The sequence below is a fragment of the Xiphophorus maculatus genome, chromosome 5 (genome assembly GCF_002775205.1).
Source record: "Xiphophorus maculatus strain JP 163 A chromosome 5, X_maculatus-5.0-male, whole genome shotgun sequence".
Lineage (NCBI taxonomy): Eukaryota > Metazoa > Chordata > Actinopteri > Cyprinodontiformes > Poeciliidae > Xiphophorus > Xiphophorus maculatus.
In genome coordinates this window covers 10,363,337-10,387,360 of record NC_036447.1, presented here as the reverse complement: position 1 = coordinate 10,387,360, position 24,024 = coordinate 10,363,337, and the positions used below count along the sequence as shown (strand labels likewise).

Below are 24,024 nucleotides of genomic sequence, written 5' to 3'. Positions count from 1 at the left end.
TAAGGAACAGCAGAGTAAAACACACTTTATTATTGTCTGGTAGAAGTGTGTCACAACTTCAGGGTGGAACCATGGACCCGCTTCTTTGCAACAAGGACAGGAGGAACATTAACATAGCAAATTGTGAAGCATGCCATGAGCTTTTCTGCTGGTGCGATGAAGATTGTAACTGTACACGTAAACATCTAAGATTCAGACGGGAACAAAATACATTTATGCAAGACATTTTTGAGAGTTAAAGCCATGTTTGCCATATTTTCTCAAAATAAATTAATTCCGAAAGAGGCAAGAAGTTACTGGAATCTATGTTGCCATTTCTTGATGTAAGGTGGCAGTTCCTTGCAAAAGTATTCTAACATTTTCACAGCCTCAACTGTCCATGCATTTTAATGTAGCATCCTAAGGTAGAACATTGCAAAGTATTGCACTTGTGAAGAGGAGGAATAATGATTTTCAAAGCATTCTATGAATAAAACATTCTGAAAAATGTAGCATGCAATCTATGCATCCTCTGTGAGAAAGTAGTTTCTATAACTATCTTTTACTGTGGGCTCAGCCCCAGTCAGGAATCTTTTACAGCCTCTAATAAGTTTTCTTCTAGGATTAAGTTGTTTAGCTGAATTTATCTTCCCATCAACTCTAACCAGGTCCCTGCTGAAGGAAAAAAAAAATCCCCACAGCGTGATGGTGACACCACCATGTTTTGGCATGTGTGTGTTCAAGGTGCTTTACTTCTCCACAACTTTCTCCTTGACACGTTTGCTGTATTCCTGGGTCTTCATGATGCTGTTTGTTCACTAACAAACATCTGAGTAACAGTTGTATTCATGTTGACTTCTGAAGGCAGAATATTGGATTGTATTTTATTCAAGGATATGAGCGATAAAGAGTCTGAATGCAAATATTATGCTACACTTTTAAAAATTTTATGACAAAAACGTTTTGAAACCACGTGCTATGTTTCTTCAGCTTCTCAGTTATGCACTGCTTCTTGTTGATTTGTAATGACTCCCCATAAAACACACTGGTGTTCATGGTTTGAATGCGATGCTATATGAAATAGGGATATGTTTACTTTTGCAGTGAACTATAGCTTGCTCCACATTATTGGGTTGCAATATATTTTGATTGTTCTGTTAAATTTCATGGCTAAACTTTCCGCTAAGCAAAGGTTTATTTCATGCTCAACACTTCAAAATCAATGTTTGCACAAAAACACAGGCTATTAAAAGTATGAAATACCACAAATATGGACATTTTATTCACACTACTTCGAAGCAGATTTTCAAAAACTGGATAATCAAAGGGAAGCAAATTCTATTATTCTTGGCAGCTCCTGGTTTGTTACATGTTGCATTTTCCTTTCTATAGGTCTTTTAAAGTCACAGCTCATCATTTGTAGCAGCAACCATCCTAATCTGACCTTTAACTTTTCCCAGAATGTCATGCGTTACCAAAGAGGTCTTAGCCCCAAAGCTCTCCTCGCTGTCCGTGTCTCCATAGCAGCTGGACGTTGCTGGAGAGTTCACCAATGCAATGACTGAGTCAGCTGAATCTCTGTGGGCTGACGCCACAGCAGCGGGACGGGCTGCTGCGGGCGATGTGTCCCTCTGAAACAGAGTCCTCTGACTGTTACCGTCCAACCCAGCAGCCCTGCTGTCGTCCTCTCCTCGGTCCTCAGCGGAGTTCCTGCTCTTGTCCTGAGCCTGGTCGTTGAGCAGTGTGACCAGGAAGTTGATGTACTTCACGGCCAGACGCAGGATTTCGTTCTTGCTGAGCTTCTTGTCGGGCGGGTGCGTGGGAATCAGTTTTCTGAGCTCAGAAAAAGCGCCGTTCACGTTCTGCTGCCGCCAGCGCTCGCGACTGTTGGTGAACACCCGGCGGGCCAGTTTCTGAGGAGGGCCTGGCAGAAACACATAAAGGCCACATTAGTTAACAAGACATTGCATGCGTTGGTTATTATTCATAAACCGGCACAATGAACAACCGAAACTTTAAAAGCACAATGAGTTTGTGTGTCCTGCTTGTTCAATTTCCCACTCTAAATAAATGGTAGATTTCTGTGCTAATGCAGTTTGACCAAATTGCAGTGACTCCACAAATATTTTTGCTAATGATAACCATAGATAAAAGAAAAAAACAATGCATTTAAAATCCAGTTTTCTTTAGATTCAGACTAAAAATCCCATAATTGTGCAATTTTCTAGCAGTTAGTGCTTCAAATGCAGGAAATACTGAAAAGCATTCTTTATATTTTTGTCTACATAACTGCTAAATCATTCATAAGCTAAATTTGTAACTACTTGCTGTCAAAGTGTTTTATGTTTAAAAATACTTTTATACTTTTTTTAACTGGCATTGAGTAGTACAAGAAAACACCCTCACATTTTAAGTCTTTCCATTAATTACCCAATTCTTTCCTAACTGAGTTATTCATCAGAATATAAGTCTTATATTTAAGTCCAGGACTTAATGATACATGTGTCATTCATGCACTTACTAATATTGAGGTAACATTGCTGGTTTTTTTTGTTTGTTTTTTCCTTTACAAATTAAGGTGCTTGCTTTCTGATACTGAAAACAACAGAAATGTGAATGTGATTGAGAAACTAGTTTAACTTAACAAATGAACGCATATTCTAATTTATTGAATATGACTGTAAATGAACATTTCTCCATGCTTATCACTATTTTCTTTTCACTTCAATCAATAGAAACACAGAGCATTTTCTGATATTATTACTGCAATATTTAAACTAAAAGCAAAAGATAAGATTAGGTTGTAAAACTAGATCAAATGAAGCCTTCCTTCTTCTTCAATTTTTTATGCACCATACACATTTTTTTCCATTTAAAATGAAGCTTAAGATACTTTGAAATCATGGATATTAAAAAGTATCTTTAACTAAAGTCACTTTCTGTAGATATTCAGCAGGATTAATATTAAAAGGATATTATATTATATTTCCTTTGTAGCGTAAGGACCAGGTTCTCACATATGTGCAGTGGAGATAATGTCTGAAAAATGCAAATAACTATTTCCAAATCTTTACTGAAACTCACATTCGTTGATCTCCATCTCAAAATGAGAGGAGGGCCTCCTCTTAATGCGGATGTTGTTGTTGACACCATAGCTTCCCCCTGAGGGTCCCAGGTAGGAACTAAGAAATTAAAACACACATTAAACAATAAGCAACATAAATTATATGCACCAGAGGTAAAAAAGAAAAAAAATCAACACTTGGGATCTCCCACCACCTATAATTTTAGATGCTGCTACATAAAGAGAGAGTTTAGTGAAGAGGCATTAATGAGGGTTTAATTATTTTGATGGCATTTATTAATCCATCCATTTATCCACTCAGTTCTCAAAAATCTTGGTGTTGAGATGATTTTTCTTCTGCATGTTCAACTATTTAAACTAATAAAAAGAGTGGCAGCTGCCTTATTCCCATACTAATTAGGACAGCCATAGAATAGTCCACAGTGAAAAATAATCTACTTTCTTACTTAGTCGGCAGCAAAATTGAGGAAATCGTTCTTTGTGGAACAGAAACTAACGTAACAGGAGAGCTTGTAAACTGAAGTCTTTGCAAGAAAGACCAAACAGCTGCCCCAGTACAAGTTGAAGAGATGTGCTGTGCTGTCTTTTCTCTGTGCAGTTCAGGCTCCTATCAATCACAGCGGGAAACTGTGAAATCCCAGGAGTTTGAGTTTTATGTAGAACAGAAACTTGGCATTGTTACTGAGCGTGTTTATCATCAAAGCTTACATCTCAGGAAGTTACTCTCAACTAGGGTTCGTAATGTTGTGTTGGCAGTCTTTCTAAATTGTCTTTTTGTGTGTTATTATTGAAGGTGTATTTATAAATGCATAATTTACAAGTTGTAGCAGCTTTCAGAGTTTCAGGCTTGATTTATCTGTATTAAAACATCCTGGCTCTATCGTTCATTTGTGTACTTTCTGATAATCTCACTAGATTATCAGAAAGAGGCTAATTTGCTATACAATTTGTAGTAGACAAAAGAGATAAACACAAAATATATTATCACTTTGAAATGTAATTACCTTCTTAAGCATCTAAATAATTTCAGATGAAACACCTGGAACCTGTTTTAAAGGTAGTACAACTTGCAAAAGTAGAGAAAATAGAAAAGTGGCAGAAGTGATGCATGTATTTTTCCTACTTTTTAATAAGAATCTGGAAAATGTGCAGATTTGCGCTGAGCTTCCATCACTCTGATACTCCTAACTGAAGTAGAGTAAGTGAATTAGTGAGGCCACCTGTTTTAAAATTACTGTTAGTGTGAATCCAGCTGTTCTGAGAAGGCCTCGGAAGTTTGTTGAAGATTATTACAGCACCACGATGAAGAAACAGAGCAGACAAGTTGAAGTTGTTGAGAGCTTTTAAAGTGGCGTTCAGTTATAAAACAATATTCCAGACTTGAACGTCTCTCGGAGCTCTATTTAATCCATCAGGCTGCTGTCAGTCATGCACTCTACAAATCGGCTCTTTATGGGGAAGTGGAAAGAATAAAGCCATTGTTGAAAGAAAGCCATGCAGGGGAGGCAACAAACGTGTGGAAGAACGTGTTCTGCTTGATGAGACCAAAATAGAATTTTTCGGTCAACATGCATAAAATGGTATGCATGTGTGTGTGTGTAGCGGAAAACTAATACTGCACATTGACCTGAACACCCCATCCTACTGTGGAACAAGGTGTTGGTCTCAGAGACATTGCGTCTTTGTAAAACTAACAACCCACCTGTTTAGAACTATTATAAATGGAACTTTGACCAAAATATTTGATGTGTACTGATGGTTTCAACAATGGCACTTGACAAAATGTAATGTGTGTTACCCTTTTTCATAACTGTTGACTATATGATGTGGTGATGATGTTTTTATGCACTTTGAAATGCACCGATAACTGCTACACAAGTAAATTTGATTGATTAATTGATCATGCTGTGATGATGAAAACAATCATATTTTAAATGTTTTTATGCTAGAATCATTCCGTCCAGACTATCTCTGTCTAATTGGACTGATGTTGAACTCTCTGGAAGTGGAAGACCAACTCTGATGTACAATGTGCTGAATCTGAGGTGATAATGAGGCAAAAAAAAAAGTTGGGAGTGACACACAGTACATAAATGCAAAAGTCAAATCTCACCTGGTGAGGAACGGGTGTGTAGGGAGATACTGCTGAGCCAGGAGGGGCCCAGAAGGACCAGCGGAAGGGCCTCCAGGACTTCCAGATAATCCTGACGCTCCAGGACTGATCATGGTCAAACAGGTCTGCTGGCTGCGCCGAATGTCCCTGTGGGGTCCGTGGATGAGGCTGGGAATTGGGTGGAGGGCAGTCAAAGGGGTGTTGGGGAGAGGCAGAGGGGGCTTGCTGTGACCAAGGCTGATGACTGGAATGTGTGGAGGAAGAGGAGACAGTGAGGATGATGAGGGGACAGCTGAGGTGGAAGTTGCAGGCGGAAGGGGGCACGGAGATGTCTTGGCTGGAGCAGGGAGGAGTGGCGGTGGGGAAGAAAGAGTCGGGGAGCCGTCTGTGGATGCAGGAGCATTAGAGGCAATGGTTTTTGATCCCTCAAGTTTTCCCATCTCGTCATCTTGCTCCGTCTCCCTGACAGCAGACTCAGGTGGTTTGTATTCACGTGTTTGGTGACTGGTTAACACTGTTGTTAGGATGATGGGAGATCGAATCGCGGCTGGAGTAGAGATGTTCATATGTTCTTTTAGCTCAGCTTTATTTATGGGTTTTGGGCTTCTGGTGGGATCTGAGGACGTTGAAGGACTGTGCAGCTCCACGGATACAGAGGACTGTGAAGAAGTAGAAGACGAGGGAGAGGAAGAGGAGGTGGGAAGGAGGAGGTCAGGTGGGGAGGCAGGTGGAGCAGAATGTTTCAGTTTTTCCTTCATGGTGCTAATGTCTTTGGAATAAAGAATCGCTTATCAACCTCGTTCTTCTTTCAGAAAGTGTGCCTCTTCATCACGTTTGAGATAAACTAATTGTTTCATGTTCATCAATAAGAGTCTGTAAAGGTGACTTCTTGTTCTAACTCTAATTCCTCTGATTTTTTTCAGGTTTTGTTAATCTGTTAAAGGTAGCGTTTCCTCTAATCAACCTGAAGCCCATCCGATCTGATTTGTGTTCCAATGTCAGCAAGATGCTCTTTTGTGTCTTAGATGTTGTAGCTTCTTGTGACTGATGACTTCCTGGTCACTCTGAGGTAACAAATGCATTGCAGTCCTCACAGTGCTGAACGAAGGACTCGCGCCTTTACAACTGGATCCGGCGAAGACGAACAGCAGAGTTTGATCTAAATTTAATGTGCGTGTCTGTAATTTTCTTACAGTACATCCTGAGTGGCAAAGTTTATGTTCTCAACAAATCCCCAGTGACTGCTTTTCTTAAGTCTGTTCAGTTGTCTGTAGCGTGTGTGCGTGTGTGTGTGTGTGCGTGTGTTGTCTGAGGATGTGACTCAAAATCTCTGGAAGGATTCGAAATGGCCCAGATCCTTGAAGATTGGACTGGTATCAAAGAATCTGCCAAACAAAAGAAAGAATTAAAAAAATGTTAAGATGCACTATTCATATGCTTGAAAGGTCAGTTCTTTCTTTGCTGTTACTAAAACTGTCTTCGAAATCACTTTGTTTTTCCTATCATGCTGCAGCGTTGATTGTGGTGAGGTTTTTTTTGCTGAATACTGAGGAAAATAGTTGTTCTACTATAAGGAGAAACAGTCATTCCCTCCACTCCACCCCTGCAGTGCAAAGTACTTCTAATGTTCAGGTTTTGCAATAGCAATTGTTCCTGTTTTGTCTTTTCTGGTCATCGTGACTTTAGTTCTGAACAGTTCCGTCTTTCTCTGAGTTGTCTAGGGACGACTCCTGCAAGTGAATTCAAATGAAATCTCTTTACAGCGCCGTTAAATTTAAACATCATGCAAAAAATATGTTAGTTAAAACGAGCTTGATGGAAGCTGCACATACAGAGCTCTGATAATAATCTCCCTGGACTGTAAATAGTCGAGACCGAGTTGCTGTCATCATTTAGCTTGTTTTGTATTGCAACTCAGCAGAACATTATTAAAATTAATTCTTCTTTTTGGTGTTGTATATTTTTCTTTTACTTTCTTTTTTTTTACATTTTATTATTAATATTTGTTTATTGTCTATAATAAATATTAATATTGGAATGATACTTAGGGGAAAAATTAAAAACAATCCAACTTTTAAATAAAAAAAATATTTTTTAAGAAAAAAAGTCAAGATCTTTTTAACAACAGAAATTCTCTTATAAACCAAAAATATTTTCATCGCAACAATATTTCACTGGAAGTCTTTTTGAATGTCCCACCTGCACCATATGGTGCGCTGAACACAACTTAATATTTCAAAAACAAACTGCAGACTATTTCAATTCTGACTACAAATCTAAAATGTAAAAGGTAGCCAAAGTAATGCGATTACTTACCGACACATGGTGCGTGGTTCCTCGTCTGCCTGTCATGCAAAATCCGTCAGAGTCGAAATGATCTGTGAAGGAGCATGTTGAATGTGCGCAGCACTTAAACGCCGTCTCCCTCCTCCCGCTGCTCAGCCGCACTCCATGCAATCCTGTCAGCGTCCGCCTGTCAGTGTCTGAAGTCAGAACTGGAGCCAAACTGTCTGACATTACTCAAAAATGCCTTCCTACTGATGTGAATCCCCTTCAGAACTATAAATGATATACAAGTGTTAATGTTGTAAAGTAACAGCTGAAGAGAAACAGACTTAACCTGAGGTCTCAGCTGAAGCATAAATATTTTTTTTTTGACAAAGATGAATTCAAAGCATGGAGATTGACAGCTCTGGTCTCTCCTTTCCCCACTTTCTGTCCCTGTGTCACCCTCACCTATCTGTCTTTCGCCGTTCTGTCTATCCCAATCCCACTTCTTCGCCAAAAAGACACAATGATTTAGTTGGTTGCCAGAGTTCTGGTACTGGCAAAGGAGAGGTGGGAGAGCGAGGAGAGGGGGGAGAGAAAGGGAGCCATGTTGCAAGGAGAGTTTTCCGCTCCCTGCTGGACAAGAGGATGTGCTAGTACAATGTGGTGGCTGCTGATAAGAGCCTCAAAAGCTGCCTGTGGTCTACAGATAAGGAACCACCACTCCTCCTGTACCCCCCACCCCCAACACCAGTGCACACACACACAGACACACACACACACACACCTACCCATGCACAAGCACGCCTACATGCATGTATGCACACAAACACGGTGCTGGACTGGTCAGTCCCAGACTTTGGAAGGAGTTGGGCTGTTCAAGCATGTGCTGTATGTGCCATTGCACTGACATCACATTATAGTAAATAGAGACTGTAATGTTCGAAACATTCAAACTTGGGAAAATAGTTATGAAAAGTTCATCTGGATGTGTGAACAAGACCAAAATGCAACATATCTCTTATTTATTCTGAAGGCTATTCTTTAGGGGGAAACTTTTTTTGTGAAATAATTATGCATATTCATTTCAAATCAGAAACCAAATGCTAGTTAAAATAAATCAAATGGAGAAAAGGATTTTATTTATTTATTACTTTTTTCTTTTTACAAAAATGTAGCTTTGAGTCATTGGGGATATAATCTACTGCATCCAGAGATTTAACCTTTGTGTTATTCTTCCTTATAAAATAGATCAGCTTCTGCTGTAGTGTTTAGTCGGTTTCTCCTGTGTGTATTAATGCATATTAAGGTATATTTGGAGTCTGAACTATTAAAATGGGAAGTTGTAAATGTTTTTACAGGAGCGCTCAGGTACTGATGGATTTTAGCTATTTGTGGATGGTTGTTGTCCAAATAGTGCAGTGTACTTTGTACACAGCCAAATTAAATACATTGAAGGTTATGGATATAATACAACAGACTGAAAAAAAAATAGATGTTAATTATTTGCAAGGCGATTGACCTACAGATTAAATGTCAAGTTGAGCTCCATTGAATTGGGACAAATATATCCAAATATGGCACATTTACTTAATATAAGCATTACTCATATTAAATAAATCCTGAAAAAAATCCTGTTAAAGGTAAAATCCAATATTTACAACTGGTTTACATGAACTCTGGTGTTCACTGGTGTTTCTTTTTTGGTGCCTTGGTGTTTCTATGACATCAGACCACACACCCGTATCACTAATGACCAATACTCGAATCATCATCACAGTAACTTTCCGTGCCGACAGCTCTGAACTTCCTTCCTCCGATCTATCCCAGAACCTCTCTCCTCGGTGCCGACCCGTTCCAGTTCTCCCCTTCCCAATCTGTCGCTCGCCGCCACCCTCAGGGTCAACGCTGCTTTCACGTTCCCCGAGTCATTTCCTTCTCAGACACATTGAGCACAAACATTATAGTGCCTTTACAGTTACCTGACCTTGAAGGTCATGGGAATGAGCACAGTTTAAAGAGCAATAAATCCCTCAGAACCCTCATCATCATCAACATCATTGTTTTCTTCTTTTTATCTTTTGTCATTGTTGACATCTTTGCCATCATCATCATCATCATCATCATTATAAACAATGGTGACTGTGTCTGAATTAGAGTGTAGACAGTGTCTTTACTGGCTGTTACACTTTTGTGCGTCCAACAGCTGTGGTTCTGGTTGATCAATCCATTTGAAAAGAAAAACGTTTTAGTGGCACTGATGCGCCTGCAGATGCAACAAGAATTTGCCTGTAACATATAAAAAGCTCCCCGAGGGACAAAAACAAATCCTTGGGGATTAGACTTCCTGCCCAGTACTCCCTGTGAAGTATTGGACTGGTAAAACTGAAAATATACATAACTAATTTGTTAAAGACAAAGCTGTTGCTCATGTTTCTGGGTCACTGGTTGTTTCACAGTGAGGTTTGTAGTTTTTAAATTTTGCCTTAATACTACCAAATCTAAAGGTTAAAACGAAATGTCATGAGCTAGAAATGGCAAAAAGTGACCAACTAAATTTTAACTACAAGATATTCAAGAAATTTGCTAATTCTTCTTTTAAGTACTAACGAAACCTTGTAAAAGCTAATCAGTTAGGAACTTGGGATTCCCCTCTTCTCAGGCAATCTCAGGTTTCTCTACAACAAACACAAGGAGAAATGTTGAGCTGCTCATTAAGGCCCAGCTTGAATGCTCAGACTGCAAACAGAGAACAATAATAGAAACAAACGATAACAGACAGCTTCCGCTTTTCCCTTGAGTGAGGAAGAAATCAAGAGAGGATTGTTGTAATCTCAGAGCGATGCTGCTACGCCCTCCTTCCAGTCACCTTAACATAAGTATGGGTGTGTGTGTGTGTGTGTGTGTGTGTGTGTGTGTGCGTGTGTGTGTGTGTGTGTGTGTGCGCGTGTGTGCGTGTGTGTGTGTGTGTGTGTGTGTGTGTGTGTGTGTGGGTGGGTGTGTGTGTGTGTGTGTCTGTGGGCATTTATGAAGAACGCTGTAAAGTTTATTAACAGACAACTCAAACTGAAGCTGAATTTAAGAGAACAAAAAGTAAACTTTCAAAAATGGAGCATGTTTTCTCATGACTGTTTTGAAATTGTTTATTCTAAGCTAAGAAGAACAAGCATCTTGCATTTCTGGATAGTGATGTCCAATCTCAAGACATATTTTTTAAAAAGTAAGAATAAGGTAGTTGAACATGTAGTCGAAGGTTTCTAAAGACACTGTCCAGAGCAAACAGAATTTCAAACACATATTAAAACGGTACAAAGTTAGTAAGCAATCTTAAACGGACTAATTTTGAGTTTGGATTCGAACAGAGGCAGAGAATCGATGCGATGGTGAACGTGTGAAGGTAAAAAACTCCAGAGTTTGGGAGCAGAGCAGCAGAAAGCTCTGCTCCCCACTCTACTGAGGCAAGCAGAAAGAGCAGTGAAACAAAGAGAGGAGAAAGATCTAAGTTTGCTGGAGGAAGGAAAATATGAAGGAGAATAGTACATTTCCTGATCAAAAAAGCCAAAAAAAACCCCAGAAAATGTTTCTTTAATAAGATTTCTTCAGAACCTCTTAGGCCTGTGAAGCAGAACTGAAACTGATTCAGTAGTCGAACAAGGATTCCACAAAAGTAGAAAAAAGTAGACCTATCCTACTTTAGCTTTCATGTCTAACAGTTTTCTCTCTGCATGAAGCTTATAACAGACTAAGCTCCTATTAGATTGATCCTGAACTACACGTAGGGAAACTTTCCAGTGGAGCTTTTTAAGCTATATTACAAGTAAGACTTTAAAAGGATCTTGCAATCTCACAAATGGTGACCGTTGGTGTTTTGTTTCCATTAGTATGATAATAAATAAAGCAGGATAGAGCTAAATAACGCTCTATCCTGTACCAACTCGTGCAGTAATGTATCATGGAAAAGCAAAACACAACATGACATGGTAAGAATTTGGGTTGCCACACAAATTTACTGCCATACATAAACAACTTCAATTAATTCAAATAGCTCCTTGCAGATATTTAGAATTTAATATAATTTTACATTTTTGAGAGAAAATTCTGTCCAAGCAAACCTGTTAATATGTGAAAAAGTATTTTTTCCCTACAACTAAAAACAGATCAACCCAATATTGTGAAAAATGATAAATATTTCTTTTCTCTGTTGTCATCGACACCCATCAGGACTCGGTCAAAGGTCATTGTTAAAGAGGCTGGTTGTTCAGATTGCTGTATCCAAGAATAATCATTGAAAATTGAGTGGAAGGAAAAATTGTGGTAGGAAAAGTTTAACAAGGAGTGGATGAAGTCAGTGCACTATTCATTAATGAGTTTTACACTGCAAAGTCAAAAAGTCAATGCAATCAGCTAGATTTATTTAGATAAGAGCATTTTACCAACTGATATTATATATCAACTGCATTTGAGGTGATATTTGTTCTGAATTGCTGCTGTACACGTACAACTTCATAAACTTCAGAATAACATTGAATAGGTAAGTTATTTAAATAATTCAAATAAATAAATAAATTCCCTCATAGAGAAACCTAATTTCTCTAAATATTTAATTTATACTACATCTATATATAAAGTGAATTTCCATACACAAATGTCATGACCTGCACAGTGGGGAGTTTGATTTGATTGACATCTTTCACAAGGAAATCATTGCTTTAAAAATAACTGGCTTTTCACAGTGTACTGTATCTAAGTAAACATCTAAACCCAAAATTATTCATACCCCTGACAGATTTAGGTTTACTGTAAATGTACCTGAACACAAAGAAAGCAATGTTTTGGATCCTGAAATGGCAGTGTCATGGTATACAGTCTAATTTTAGACATTTCATTGTATGCTTGGAGTCTGACAAAGTAAATGATTATAAAGTGAGGACATGCACATGCGAGAGAGAATAATACACACACACTCCCTAAAGTGGTCTCCATGGCCACATTTCCTCCATGTCATGTAAACACTATTGTGCTTGACGATAGGGATCGCTGGAACCTAATTGTTTGAGGCAATATTCGCAGTGAATTTCATAGAGAAAGTGACAAACAATGTTGCGAGCATTGGCCGGGGCAGACGCTCGCTTTCCTCCTGGGCTGCGACAGATGTTGGTTGTGTTATTTTTCTTGACTGTAGCCATCCAGTGACAGTACAGACAGTAGGCAGAGGTTGGCTTTCTTTATGTTGTTATGCTGTCAGCCTTGACAACATAAATCCATCAATGTGTACCGTTAACCATCAACAACAGCAGGCCATGGCAGATTCGCCTTAAGCATTCAGTAGGGATTTAAGTGCTAGTGGCAGATTATTTCACTTAAAACAAGACATTTTTCACATATTATAAGTGAAATAATCTGCCAGTGGAACTGGTACTTTATAAAATATTCAAGAATTATTGACTTAAAAGAAACTCCTATATTTTGCTAAAAGGTTTCTTGTAAGTGAGTTTTGTCTTAGAAACTGGACCAAAAATACTCTACAATTTTGCATTTTTGCAGTATAACTATTTGTGGGTGACTGTGGTCCAGGAGCCCTGCAAATATGGAGAGGGGTCCACTATAATTGGATTACCATTCAGTTAAACTCCACACATCTAGCCGTTCACTTCTCACTTGATGTTTTTCATGTTTTTTTTTCTCCTGTCCGACAGGTTTAAAGAAATATCATGCACATAAAACAGCCCATATAACTAGAAACTGCTCAAGGTCAGTGGAGTTTCCCTGTAATCTGAGAAATGACTTATAAATATGATGAAGCTGCCACATCTGAATCTTGAACAGATGAAACACAAAATGACCTGGACCTGGACTGATCTTCTGCAAAATTGTGGGAAATCTTCTGAAGACTTAATTATCCAATAAAGACTCAGTAACATGACCATCAAGGAGGCTTATTTTTATCCGCTGTGTGTATAAAGTTCATGGTAACCCTCATTACAGTAACGGCACCTCTTACAGCGTCAACTGCATGTCCAAGCTCACACATTGCTCTTTTCCCAGGATGCACCTGGCCTGGGGCTGACAGGCGGATGTGAGGGACAGCTGTTTCCTGTGCACACTTCCTGGTTTGGCAGAGAGCGGGTTGGAGGTGGGGAGGGAGTTGAGGCCAAATCCAGGAGTAGGGCAACAGGCTAGATTTGGTGAGATCTTTTCAAAACAGGACATATCTCTCAAAACCACAGGTGTGAAAGCACAGCATCTCCTCACACACTTTGAATCAATTAAAGCATCAGGAGTAAGAGCACTGCGAGAAACAAAGAGGTAAGGAAGAGTGTAGACACATGGGGAGGTGGGACAAACAGCTCCTTTATTGTCTCTTTTCTGGGAATAGACTCATTCAGCTGGAAAGTGAGCTAATCAGAGCATAATGGCCTCAATCAATAGTTTCCTTGATTACACACATATTGTACTTTCCCCAGCAACATGAGCCAGAAAAATGAGCAGAACACCCTATTATCATGAGCTGCTCAGTATGTAGCAGTGTAATAATGTTCCCCTTCATGAGAATAATTTTGCATAATTAAGAAAATGCCTTACAGATCCTGAGATTATGGAAAAATAGAAAGTTTTTTTAATGAAATTTTATTTATTTATTTATATATTTTTTTATTTTTTTATTTATTTCAGGTAGATATTTTTTTACCCATATGACCAATAAATGGCCAACTTTATTAATGGAAGTTGGTGAGTCTTTTATTTTTACTTTGCATTAGTATATAATAAAATTAAATAGCTTTTTTTTCCCCCAGGAGAATATTGTTGCAGTAGTATATTCTAATCAGCTTAGGTGATCAATGGTCTGCATTTGTATAGAGCTTTATTAAGACTGAGGGCTCCAAAGCACTTTACACAAAAAGCAGCCATTCACATTCGCTGATGGTGGCTTTATTTTAAAATAAATGGACAGGAATTTGGGAGAAGGGAGAGAGGAAGACATACAGCAAATAACCTGAGGCTGGGAATTGAACCTAGGACAATTGGTTTGCAGTCTCTGCATATGGTGGTCATGCTCTGCCAACTGAGCTACCCAGCGCCCTGGATTAACACAATTTAGAACAATCTTGTTGAGTGTTAACCATTTACAACAATTTCCCTTTTCCGACTTGTATTTCAGGGATTTTTTGTTACTTCTTCAACACTTTTCAGCAAAAAAACCAATCAATTTATTATGTCATGGAGCTAACAGGCGGATTTATCATTTCAATTTCTCATATGATAAATTGGTTGTGCCCATGTTTCAGACTTAAAGAGGTTGTGTCACAAGATACTAGCTCAGTGCAGAGAGTTAGCTGAGCAGAGATGAGCAGGAGTTGAGTGGTATGAAGCTCTGACTCACTGGATGACCTTTGACTCCGAAGCGTCATTACGTGCAGAACTTGACGATAGCACTTAAAACAACCTCACATTCACTTCCACTTTTTGGCAGCGCAATCACAAATATTTTCATACGACACGAGCGCTGACAATAGCCTTTCTGAGTGTGTTTGATTCTCCATGCAGGAGCACCAAACATGCTCTTTGCTGTTCCAGTGCATGTGGGGGAGCGCATGGGCTTGTGATCATCACAAAGCATGAAACGTGTGTGTGTGTGTTTTTTGGAACAACAGCATATTGTGTCTTCCTCTCTCATATTTCTCATCATCAGCACTGCAGCCATCCAAATTCCACTGGTGTGTTCACAGTGCGGCCAGCGAGGCTTGGCCCTGTTGTCAACCTCCATCCTGCAATAATAGGAAACACTGCATCACTTTTCCACATGCCCCTCATTTTACACTGCTAATTCATAATAAACTGGTTCCTGTTTGTGCTTAGTTATTTATTGAAGAGGGAACGGTGCATTTTGCTCCGACATGGTCTACTTTTTGTGTTTACTATATGTGGACAGGAAACACTTACAGACTTCTAGAAAATGACATCATTATAGGTATGCATGTGGAAACAAAAAGAGCGTAGGTTTTGTGTGTTCTTTCATATAATTTATATGTTCAAGTTTATTTTTTAAAAATGTAACAATGCATGTTAATGAAAATTAATATGCAAATACGCAAGATTATAGTCAGATATCCAATTTCCGTCTCCAGTGAGATTGGCAGGTTGATGTTAAAGCACATAAGAAGTACAAGAACAAAAACCACAAAATAACTCTATGGAATAAGAAATGCAAAAAACAACCTTAAAATCCAGACATATTTGCATCTTGGCTTTCCAAGAGCCAGTTTTTAAGATGATTTTAAAATGAAATGAGAAGTGAAAGGTTCCTTATGTTACTCAGAATTGTATTCCAAGTATGAGAAGCACGACAAAGCTGTCGTCATGGAGACAAAATGAAGAGCTGATTTTCAAATCAGTTTGTAGTCAGACACAGAGTTTCTATGGGAGAAGACACAAAGGAAATAGCAGATAGAATAAAACAAAATGTTGATATTGTATAATAACGGGAAAAAAAATAATATTCATTGTAAAGTATGACTGCAGCATAAACCTAGGAGTGCCTCACGGAAAGATTTCAGAAGAGTGGCCAGACAAGGGCAAACAATAACAATACTGAGGCTGCAAACCAATACCAAAAGCACCAAATAAATAAATAAATAAATAAATAAATAAATATGTGGGACACAATGTGTTTCCAATATTTAACTTTTTTGTAATATTCTAATTTTCCGAGAACCTGAATTTTGTGTTTTCATTACCCGTATGTCATAATCTTTCAAATTACAATAAGTGAAGACTTTAAATATTTTTACTTAATGCGCAATGATTCTAAATAATATGGGAAAGTATCATTTTTAGAGATGTACCTCTAAGTGCTTGGCATTTAAGAAAGCCATTTTTTTTTATTCTAAAACATGATTATTACTGTTTTGTGAGTTTGCTCACTTTTATTTCAAGCTCACAGGTCAGAAAGGAAAATAGTGCATCTCTTACACATTGTTGCCCTCGTGTGGTTCTTCAAATCAATCGTAACCATTTTATTACTTGCAGGAAGGTAAAACCAAAGACTGACTGCCGCTTTGTGTACTTTCATTGTCCCTCCACCAGATGGCAAAAAAGTCAAAGAGAAGACAATCATTCATCCCACTTCATTGCATTTTTCAGAAATACTATTTTGTCTACGTGTTTCTTCATCTTTTGATAATTTATCTGATATATTGTTTTTTTTCCATTCATTTTCATTATGTCTACATCTTTTTTTGGACTGCAGTTGAATTTCTTTAAATCTATGCAGAATGCAGACATTTTGAGTTTCACTGAAAGGCACAAAACATAACGTCAACATCAATTAGAATCCATGCAAAATGCATCAATTGTGTGCTTCATATGTTTTAGAAATCTTCATGTCACAGTTGCTTCTGTGTGAGTGTAAGTACAGGTCTCCCTTTGTTTGCCCAAAGTTGTGCTGCACACACCCTCGAACACATGCACTCTCTGCTGGTGGGCCGCTGCGTGCTGCTCTGAGCGTGGGTGGTCTCGGCCAGGTGGAGGAGAGAAAGATTAACACCAGGCCTGCCCAGAGGAACACAAAGGAACGATGGAGAGAAAATAAGGGACAGAGTAGAGATAAACATCTGCCCACCAGATGTGCTGGTGGGCAGTTCTGCAAACAGAGCCGGTTTGCAGAATAAGGAGAAGAGAATAAGACATGATTTGTCTCTAACAACAGCATGCATTGTTGCTCTCCTTCTCTGCGATTCCCTATGAATATTAAGAGAGTGTTGCTTCCTGTTTGTCTGTCGTCGGGTTATATACATCACTTGCACCCTGTACATCCACAAACACTTGTTCTGTTCTCTCCTGTTCTGCTGGAGGAACCTCTGCAGGTGGCCATGCTGCACTATAAACCACAGATTACCACCACCTCCTGCAACTGTGTGTTCTTTAGGAGGCTGTTGAGATGACACAATGAAACTGGACGTATTCACAGAACCAAAACCTCATTGTAGACCAGTCAGTGAATTCATTTTTATCATTTGTATTAAGAGAAAAGAGAGATCTGCTTTTTTATGTGTATAGTTTTCCTTTAAAATATCAAAAAATCTTTAAACACCTATGAATGGATAAAAAGGGTCTTTGAACATCATTTTCCAGTCTTGTGACAGTTGGATTGAGTCCACTGGTCACTTAACTACATTAAATTTCTGATGATGTTGGTTCACTAATCTTCTCTAACAAACCTTCATAGAACAGTTGGATTTATACTAGGATTACATACAAGTTATATAACCTTTAAAGAGACAACTGCTAGAACTAGATTTAATTCAGGAGTATCAGAGTAACAAGGGATAAACCCATATGCGTGCCATATTTTTCAGATTTACGTTTGTAAAAAATCTTAAGCAAAGAAAAATATGGTAAAATATGATGTAGCATAATAAAATATGTAAAAGTTCAAAAGTTATGAATTATTTTGCAATGATTTCGTACATTTTGTCGAGCTCCGTGTTTTTTTTTCTGTCTGACTCGCCTGTTTCTTTTCTCTGCAGTGTGGTGTCTGTGTGTGGTTTGCAGCTGTTTACACAGTTAACAATGGCTAAGCTCTTTCTGAAGTCCAATAAATTCACGATGAAAGAAAAGGCCAAATTAATAAAATTTAACAGGAAAAAGATGTGGCTAGTTGCACCACACGATGTTAAAATTACCCTCTTAAATGACAGAAAAAAAGGAGTATTTATGAGGTTTTTTTTGCTATAGACCACTAAATAAAGCAGGAAAGTTTATGTTTGTGTGAGCTCTGTTTGTATTAAATCTTTTTCCTGTGCATGCTGGACCTTTACTTGTTTCCCTTCTGCCCACTGGCTCTGCTGACCTCAGAGCCTGCTCACATAACGAGGTATTAAGTTAAACCAGCAGCCTTGGAAAGACAAATACAAATAACTGACGATTCAGTCCCCGTACGCTCTGTTGGCACGCTACATTAGCTGGAACTAGAGAAACTCTTTTCACTGATTCTCTGCACACTGGCCGCTGCAAAGTTTTATCCCACCTGACTCTGTAATAACCGTTGTTCTTTCAAAGTTGAGCTGTCAAACGTGTCCTTCTTACTCATTGTAAAGGCCAATAAAATACTAGCAGACATACGTAGAGCAAGGATCGCTCTAAAATTCAAGGTTGTCTGGTGTAATTGTTCAGATTTCTGGCTACAGTGAAACCTATGGATTTGATGCATGAGTGTGGCCCTGAGTTGGCTTTTGCTCCAGCATGAGTACATCTGTGTTAAATATCTGTCATCATATAAGTGACGTGTGTCTAACGTGGGTACTCTATGCATCCAAGACCAATGGGAGGAAATAAGGAACAGCTCAAAACAGTGTGATGTGTTTATGTTTTCTGAATATTGCTTATATATTCTCATTTTATAAGACCTCCAACAAAACTTCTCTACAAAAAACTCAATGTTTTCTTCCAAGGCTTTTGTTTTGGATCGCTCTATTGCTTCTCCTGGTCAGATGTATTTCCAGCTTTTCCTTTGTGTAAGCTGAGACCCTCGTGAAGAATCCGGCCTTTTCCACATGTGTCCATGCATCTGTCTTGTTTCACATCATCAGATATTTGAAGTGAATCCCAGCATCATGTGGTCGCCACTCAGCCGTCCTTTGTGGCGTCTCTCCGGACGTCTGGAGGATTACAGTTCAGCACAGCTGCGCCGAGGCTTTTTCCTTTCACAAAAAAAAAATCTGTTTAGTGCCTCTTCAGATGTTTTAAACAGAATACTCTTAAAAATAACAAACACACATTCTCTTTCGCTCTCCCTCACGCACACATACAGGTTTCGCCTGAGCACAGAAACTGGACAGCAGAGAGAGCCAGGTTTCTAAATGTGGCCTGGCATGCATCACGGTTTGTTCTGCCATTTGTTTTCAGTTAACTTTGTTTCATGTTGGAATAATTGTTAAATTTGTTGCAGATTGATTTCCAACCTTTCTTACAGAATTTTTATTCGGTCTAGAAGACTGTTTCTGATACGAGACAAACGACTCTCAAAAGATAGTAAAAAAAATATATAACCATTGATTCAAAACAAAACAAAAAACAATTCCACCTAAAAAACAGTTTCAGAAAAGATTTACACTCTCTTGAATAATCTGTGGAAAATCTTCATTGGCATTACAGACCTTCTTATAGCTGTTGGCCATATCTTTGTACGCTTCTTGCGGTATCTTTATGAGTTTTCCTATAAAGACACAACGTGTTCCCAAATTCTACTGGTGAAAAAAATAAATAACCAAAGATGACACAGTCTGATAGATATCATATAGTATTTACTCCTCTGCTAAAGATAGCATCTTTAAGCTTCAGATGTATTTTGTTCTTTACTCCTTTTATGTCACTATTTTTTTAAGTTTACAACGTGCTGTCAAAGTGAGGAACAAAGAAAAAACTGTATGAGAAAGCGTATGACCTTGAAGCTTTACACACACATATTGAAGTCTTATTGCCTGACAATTTATGTTAGAACTTTCCTATATTGAGACGGGTTACCTTTAAACATTGATTAGTGTTAAACTCTGAGGTGAATTTTTGTTGTTGTTTGCAAAACTGAAATGGAAAACGTTTTAACAAAGACAGTTGAGGCAGTTCTTCTGAGCCCTGAGATTTATTGCTCTCTGCAGCAAAGAGAACAGTGCATCAGTACTATGGGTGTTGCTATAAACAATTCAAGCTTCACACAGTCTTTTAACAGTTTTCTAAACACACCCACAAAGTCACGCACCCTCTTTACACATGTGTGTAAAAGCAATCTGGAAACTCACTGTGTCATTAAAGTTGGGGGTGTTATACTATTTACTGTAGAGATTTATTTTGCACAGAGTAAAATTTCCACCACAAAAATCATGGATGTAAAAACATCCCAGGGATGAAAAAATAACTGATCTACAAGAATAGTTTGTTGACAGAGGAGAATATTTCTTATTGCTCTGAGGTTTCCCAAAGCTTCCTTCTGATTCGTTGATCAGTTTTTATGATGACTCCTCCTCCAGAAGCAGCTGGTTGTCAGGGAAACCAAGTTCTGTGACTTCTGACATACTCAGTACCAGAACCAGAAAGTTGTGCCCAGTCAAATGAAATGTTTTTATTTACACCATGTACTTTCTTACATTTGTTTTTAAAGCTTAGCGTCAGCATTAACTGTCTTTAAGTGTGTCACCTTGATCTGAATCAAAACTGGAAGGTCTCCAGAAATCTCTAAAGCCAGAACCAGAAGAGAATCGTAATGCTTGTTGTGTGTACAACATTGATTTACCCGTTCTTATACTTTAATTTCTTCCTTCTCTTTGAATTTCTCTCAAACCTTTTCTCTCAGACTTACATTAGGATCGTCTTCAGCTTAGACTGATTGATTTAGAAGCAATAAGTAGTTAAATGCACCCCCCCCCACAAAAAAAAAGCATCATGTAAAGGCATCAGCAGTCTTCTGTATATTGTGTAACTGGTCAGTTTTTAGGTTGAAGATGCACAGATATTTTTATCATAAAGGAAGATTTGAAGTTTTATACATCTGCTTCAAAACTTCTAAAAAAGTTTTTTTTTTTTTTTTTTTTTAGCTATTTTTATTATTATGTTTTGCGGTTTTATATAACAATTCAGAACTCATCACATAATCTATCCCGCCTCAGGATTACTACACAGCTGCTCTTCAGAGCATCATTAGCTTCAGTTCAGGTACTAGATAAAGTTTCTTCATTGCTTCACTAATAGTGACATTGCAAGATAATGTTTCCAGCCTGTTATCCACAATAATGCTCAGCCAGGGGTTATAATGACATGACTTTCCACAAGTCTTCAGCCCTTCATGAACTAAAACCAGTGTAATGTGTGTTGTCAGAATGAACCAACAAAGCGGGAGGTCACTTGAAAAGAAGAAAAAAAAAACAAAAGTCAAAGAACTCACAAATGACTTGAGAAAGGAACAAGCGAGGGTGAAAGAGAGCTTGTTTTATTGAGAGCTGAGCGGCGAGCAGGGTGGTCCAAACCAGAAGGGAGGGTTGTCAACACAACAGTACAAAACAAGCAAGTCATCGCTCTCTCACTTTCCTAACTGCTTGCCCTCCCTCTAATGTGGTGCACTGTAAAACCCCGACAGTGAGTTCATTCATTCAGCTGATCAATGTAAGAATATACATCACTTAATGTTATTTACCTTTAAATTCATGGTTTTTATTGGTTTGTGTAGTAGTAGTTGTTTTCCTTTCTAAGCATGTTATTAAGGAGGTAAAAACATTGTGTCATTAAGTTCACTCCCCAGTTAGGTTTTTGGATGGTGTCTGTGTTGGTGAACGGATCCAGATGCCTACACCTAATACTCCGTTTACACATGGTGTCCATTTCAGTTCTGACACCCTCATCAAATTGGATCAGTCCCATCCCTAAAATATGATGTTGCCCTCTAAAATGTTCTTGGCACAGTAAAAGAAGTGAGTATCAATAAAAACATAAATCTACCTGTTTTACTTTAGCCCTGGTCTGATAAGAACGTAGTTTTAAGAACTTTAAAGCTCATAAGTCAATTCTCCAGTTAAAATAGATGTTGACTGAAACGGTCAGCCCAGAGCTAAGTAATGACTTATGATGAACGCCCTTCCTCTCTTTTCCCTGGCTTTTCTCTCAGGCACCTGTCATGTATAAGAGTATTAGAAACAGAAGTGGATACAAAGCAATGGATTGGAGGAAGGAAAACAAGAAGAAAAAAGGATAGAGGGGAGGGAAACAGTGTAACTTATGATATCTGGTGCATGACAACAATCAGCAGTGGTTTTTGATATGGGTTATGCGGGCAGTTGCCCAGGGCAGCATTGGAAAGGGGTAAGGCGGTCAAGATCTTATCTTATTTTATCAGTTAGCAAAGCTGAACAAGTTTGCTACTATACTTGTATGCATGTGCAGTGGAATAAATTTACTTTGCTTGCTGGAAAACTAGGAGAGTAGGTTATCTGCTTTCTTCTTAAAAAAATTAAAACAAACAAACAAACTGATAATTGTTTGCATTTTAATTGGTTGGGGGCTGACAGAAGGAGGGGTTTGCCCAGGATATGATTCCTTGAGTAACCACCACTGGTAGCGGTCCGGCTCATGGTAGGCTGCTAAAACAAATCTTTGGGAATTTGTTCATTATTTTCCAGTTAATACAACTGGTGTAAAGAACTTAAATATAATTTTGATGTGTCCTAGTCTTCATAAAAATTATATACAATATTATTGTGATATGCCAAAGAGTGCTCATTTGTTACAATGTGCATTCATCATGATCAAGCTAATGACGACCATGATGATCGTGACAAGCGTATCGTGATCATTTTTGGATCTTAATCATTTTTAGACCATTCATTTCCCAGGGTGTTATCACTATGTTTGGAAGGATTTGTTTGGCGATTGAACTGGTCAAAACTCAAAACAAAGAGAAAGTCCCAGCAAAGGATCAAAGGGAAATTAGTTTGTGCTTTAGAAAAGCCAGGGAGGACCATTATAGAAGAACACAATCAGAAACAAATTACTGGTTAAATTTACAAGGCGATGCTATGACTCATCCAACATGGGAAATTTTAAATCAATGCTGGGAAACAGAAAAAAAAAAAAGAAATGAGGAATTTTGGATGGATGGTTAAGAAGAAAAATAAAAAAACTTCAAATGGATAGTTTAGAAATTAGCCAAACAACACCCATAACAGTTATACCACCCAGGATTTAATCCAGAAGCAGTAGTGTATATGACATTAATGGAAAAGAAAAAAAGATAAATCACATTATAGATCATCATTCAGTAGAATTATATTTAAACAATTACAATTAATATGTTCAAATCTACAGTAGTAATAGCATGTGTTGTACTATAATTTAACTCAAAAATAGAGAAACAAATCACTGTTGCACAAAGGTGAGATTTTGGCAGTATTGTTGGCTATGAAATAAGAAGACATAAAACCATTATAAGCAATAATTTGTCAGATTCAAGCTCTGCATTAAAATATAATCATTCAGATTAGTAGACCAGACATTTTACTGGAAATATTCCTTTCATTATTTTAAGTACAGAATATTTAACGGCAACATTTGAGTGGTTACCAGCATGTTGGAGTAAAAGGAAATGAGAAGGCAGATAAGATGGCAAAAAAGACGATTTAAATTTCCATTAGCTTCATAGTTAAGCCGAGCAAATCCGAGGAAAAGAGTATTTTCAAACAAAAAGTGGTGAAATAATGGCAAGAAAAGTGGAATAAAGAAAGAAAAATAAGATGGTTTTTAAACATAGTAGGAGAAATAAGGACTGGAAGAAGAAACAAGAAAAGAGGATAAATGAATAAGATTTAGATTTGGACAAACATTACTTAAATATGCACTTTTTAAAATACAGAAGCATAAATGTGACCACTGACCTATTTAACAACAAAGCATGTTATATCAGAATGCCAAATATGAAGGAGTGACAAAGAAGGAAGTTTAAAAATATTAAGGAAAACATTAGAAATTGAATTGGAACTGAGGTAGCAAATATACAAATCATTCGATTTTTAAAGAAAAATAAATTGTTTCATAAAATGTG

General features: G+C 38.0%; 1 protein-coding gene across 1 annotated transcript; it reads right to left on the bottom strand.

The window, feature by feature from the left end:
• On the bottom strand, positions 1–8,049 carry LOC102237594 (T-cell acute lymphocytic leukemia protein 1 homolog). The gene is made up of 4 exons (XM_005797577.3): positions 7,494–8,049; positions 5,178–6,562; positions 3,064–3,161; positions 1–1,903 (listed from the first exon to the last, which is right to left on the bottom strand). The coding sequence occupies exons 2-4, from the start codon at positions 5,933–5,935 to the stop codon at positions 1,383–1,385; spliced, it is 1,377 nt and encodes a 458-aa protein (XP_005797634.3). The 5' UTR covers positions 5,936–6,562; positions 7,494–8,049; the 3' UTR covers positions 1–1,382.
• Between the last annotated feature and the right edge of the window lie 15,975 nt (positions 8,050–24,024).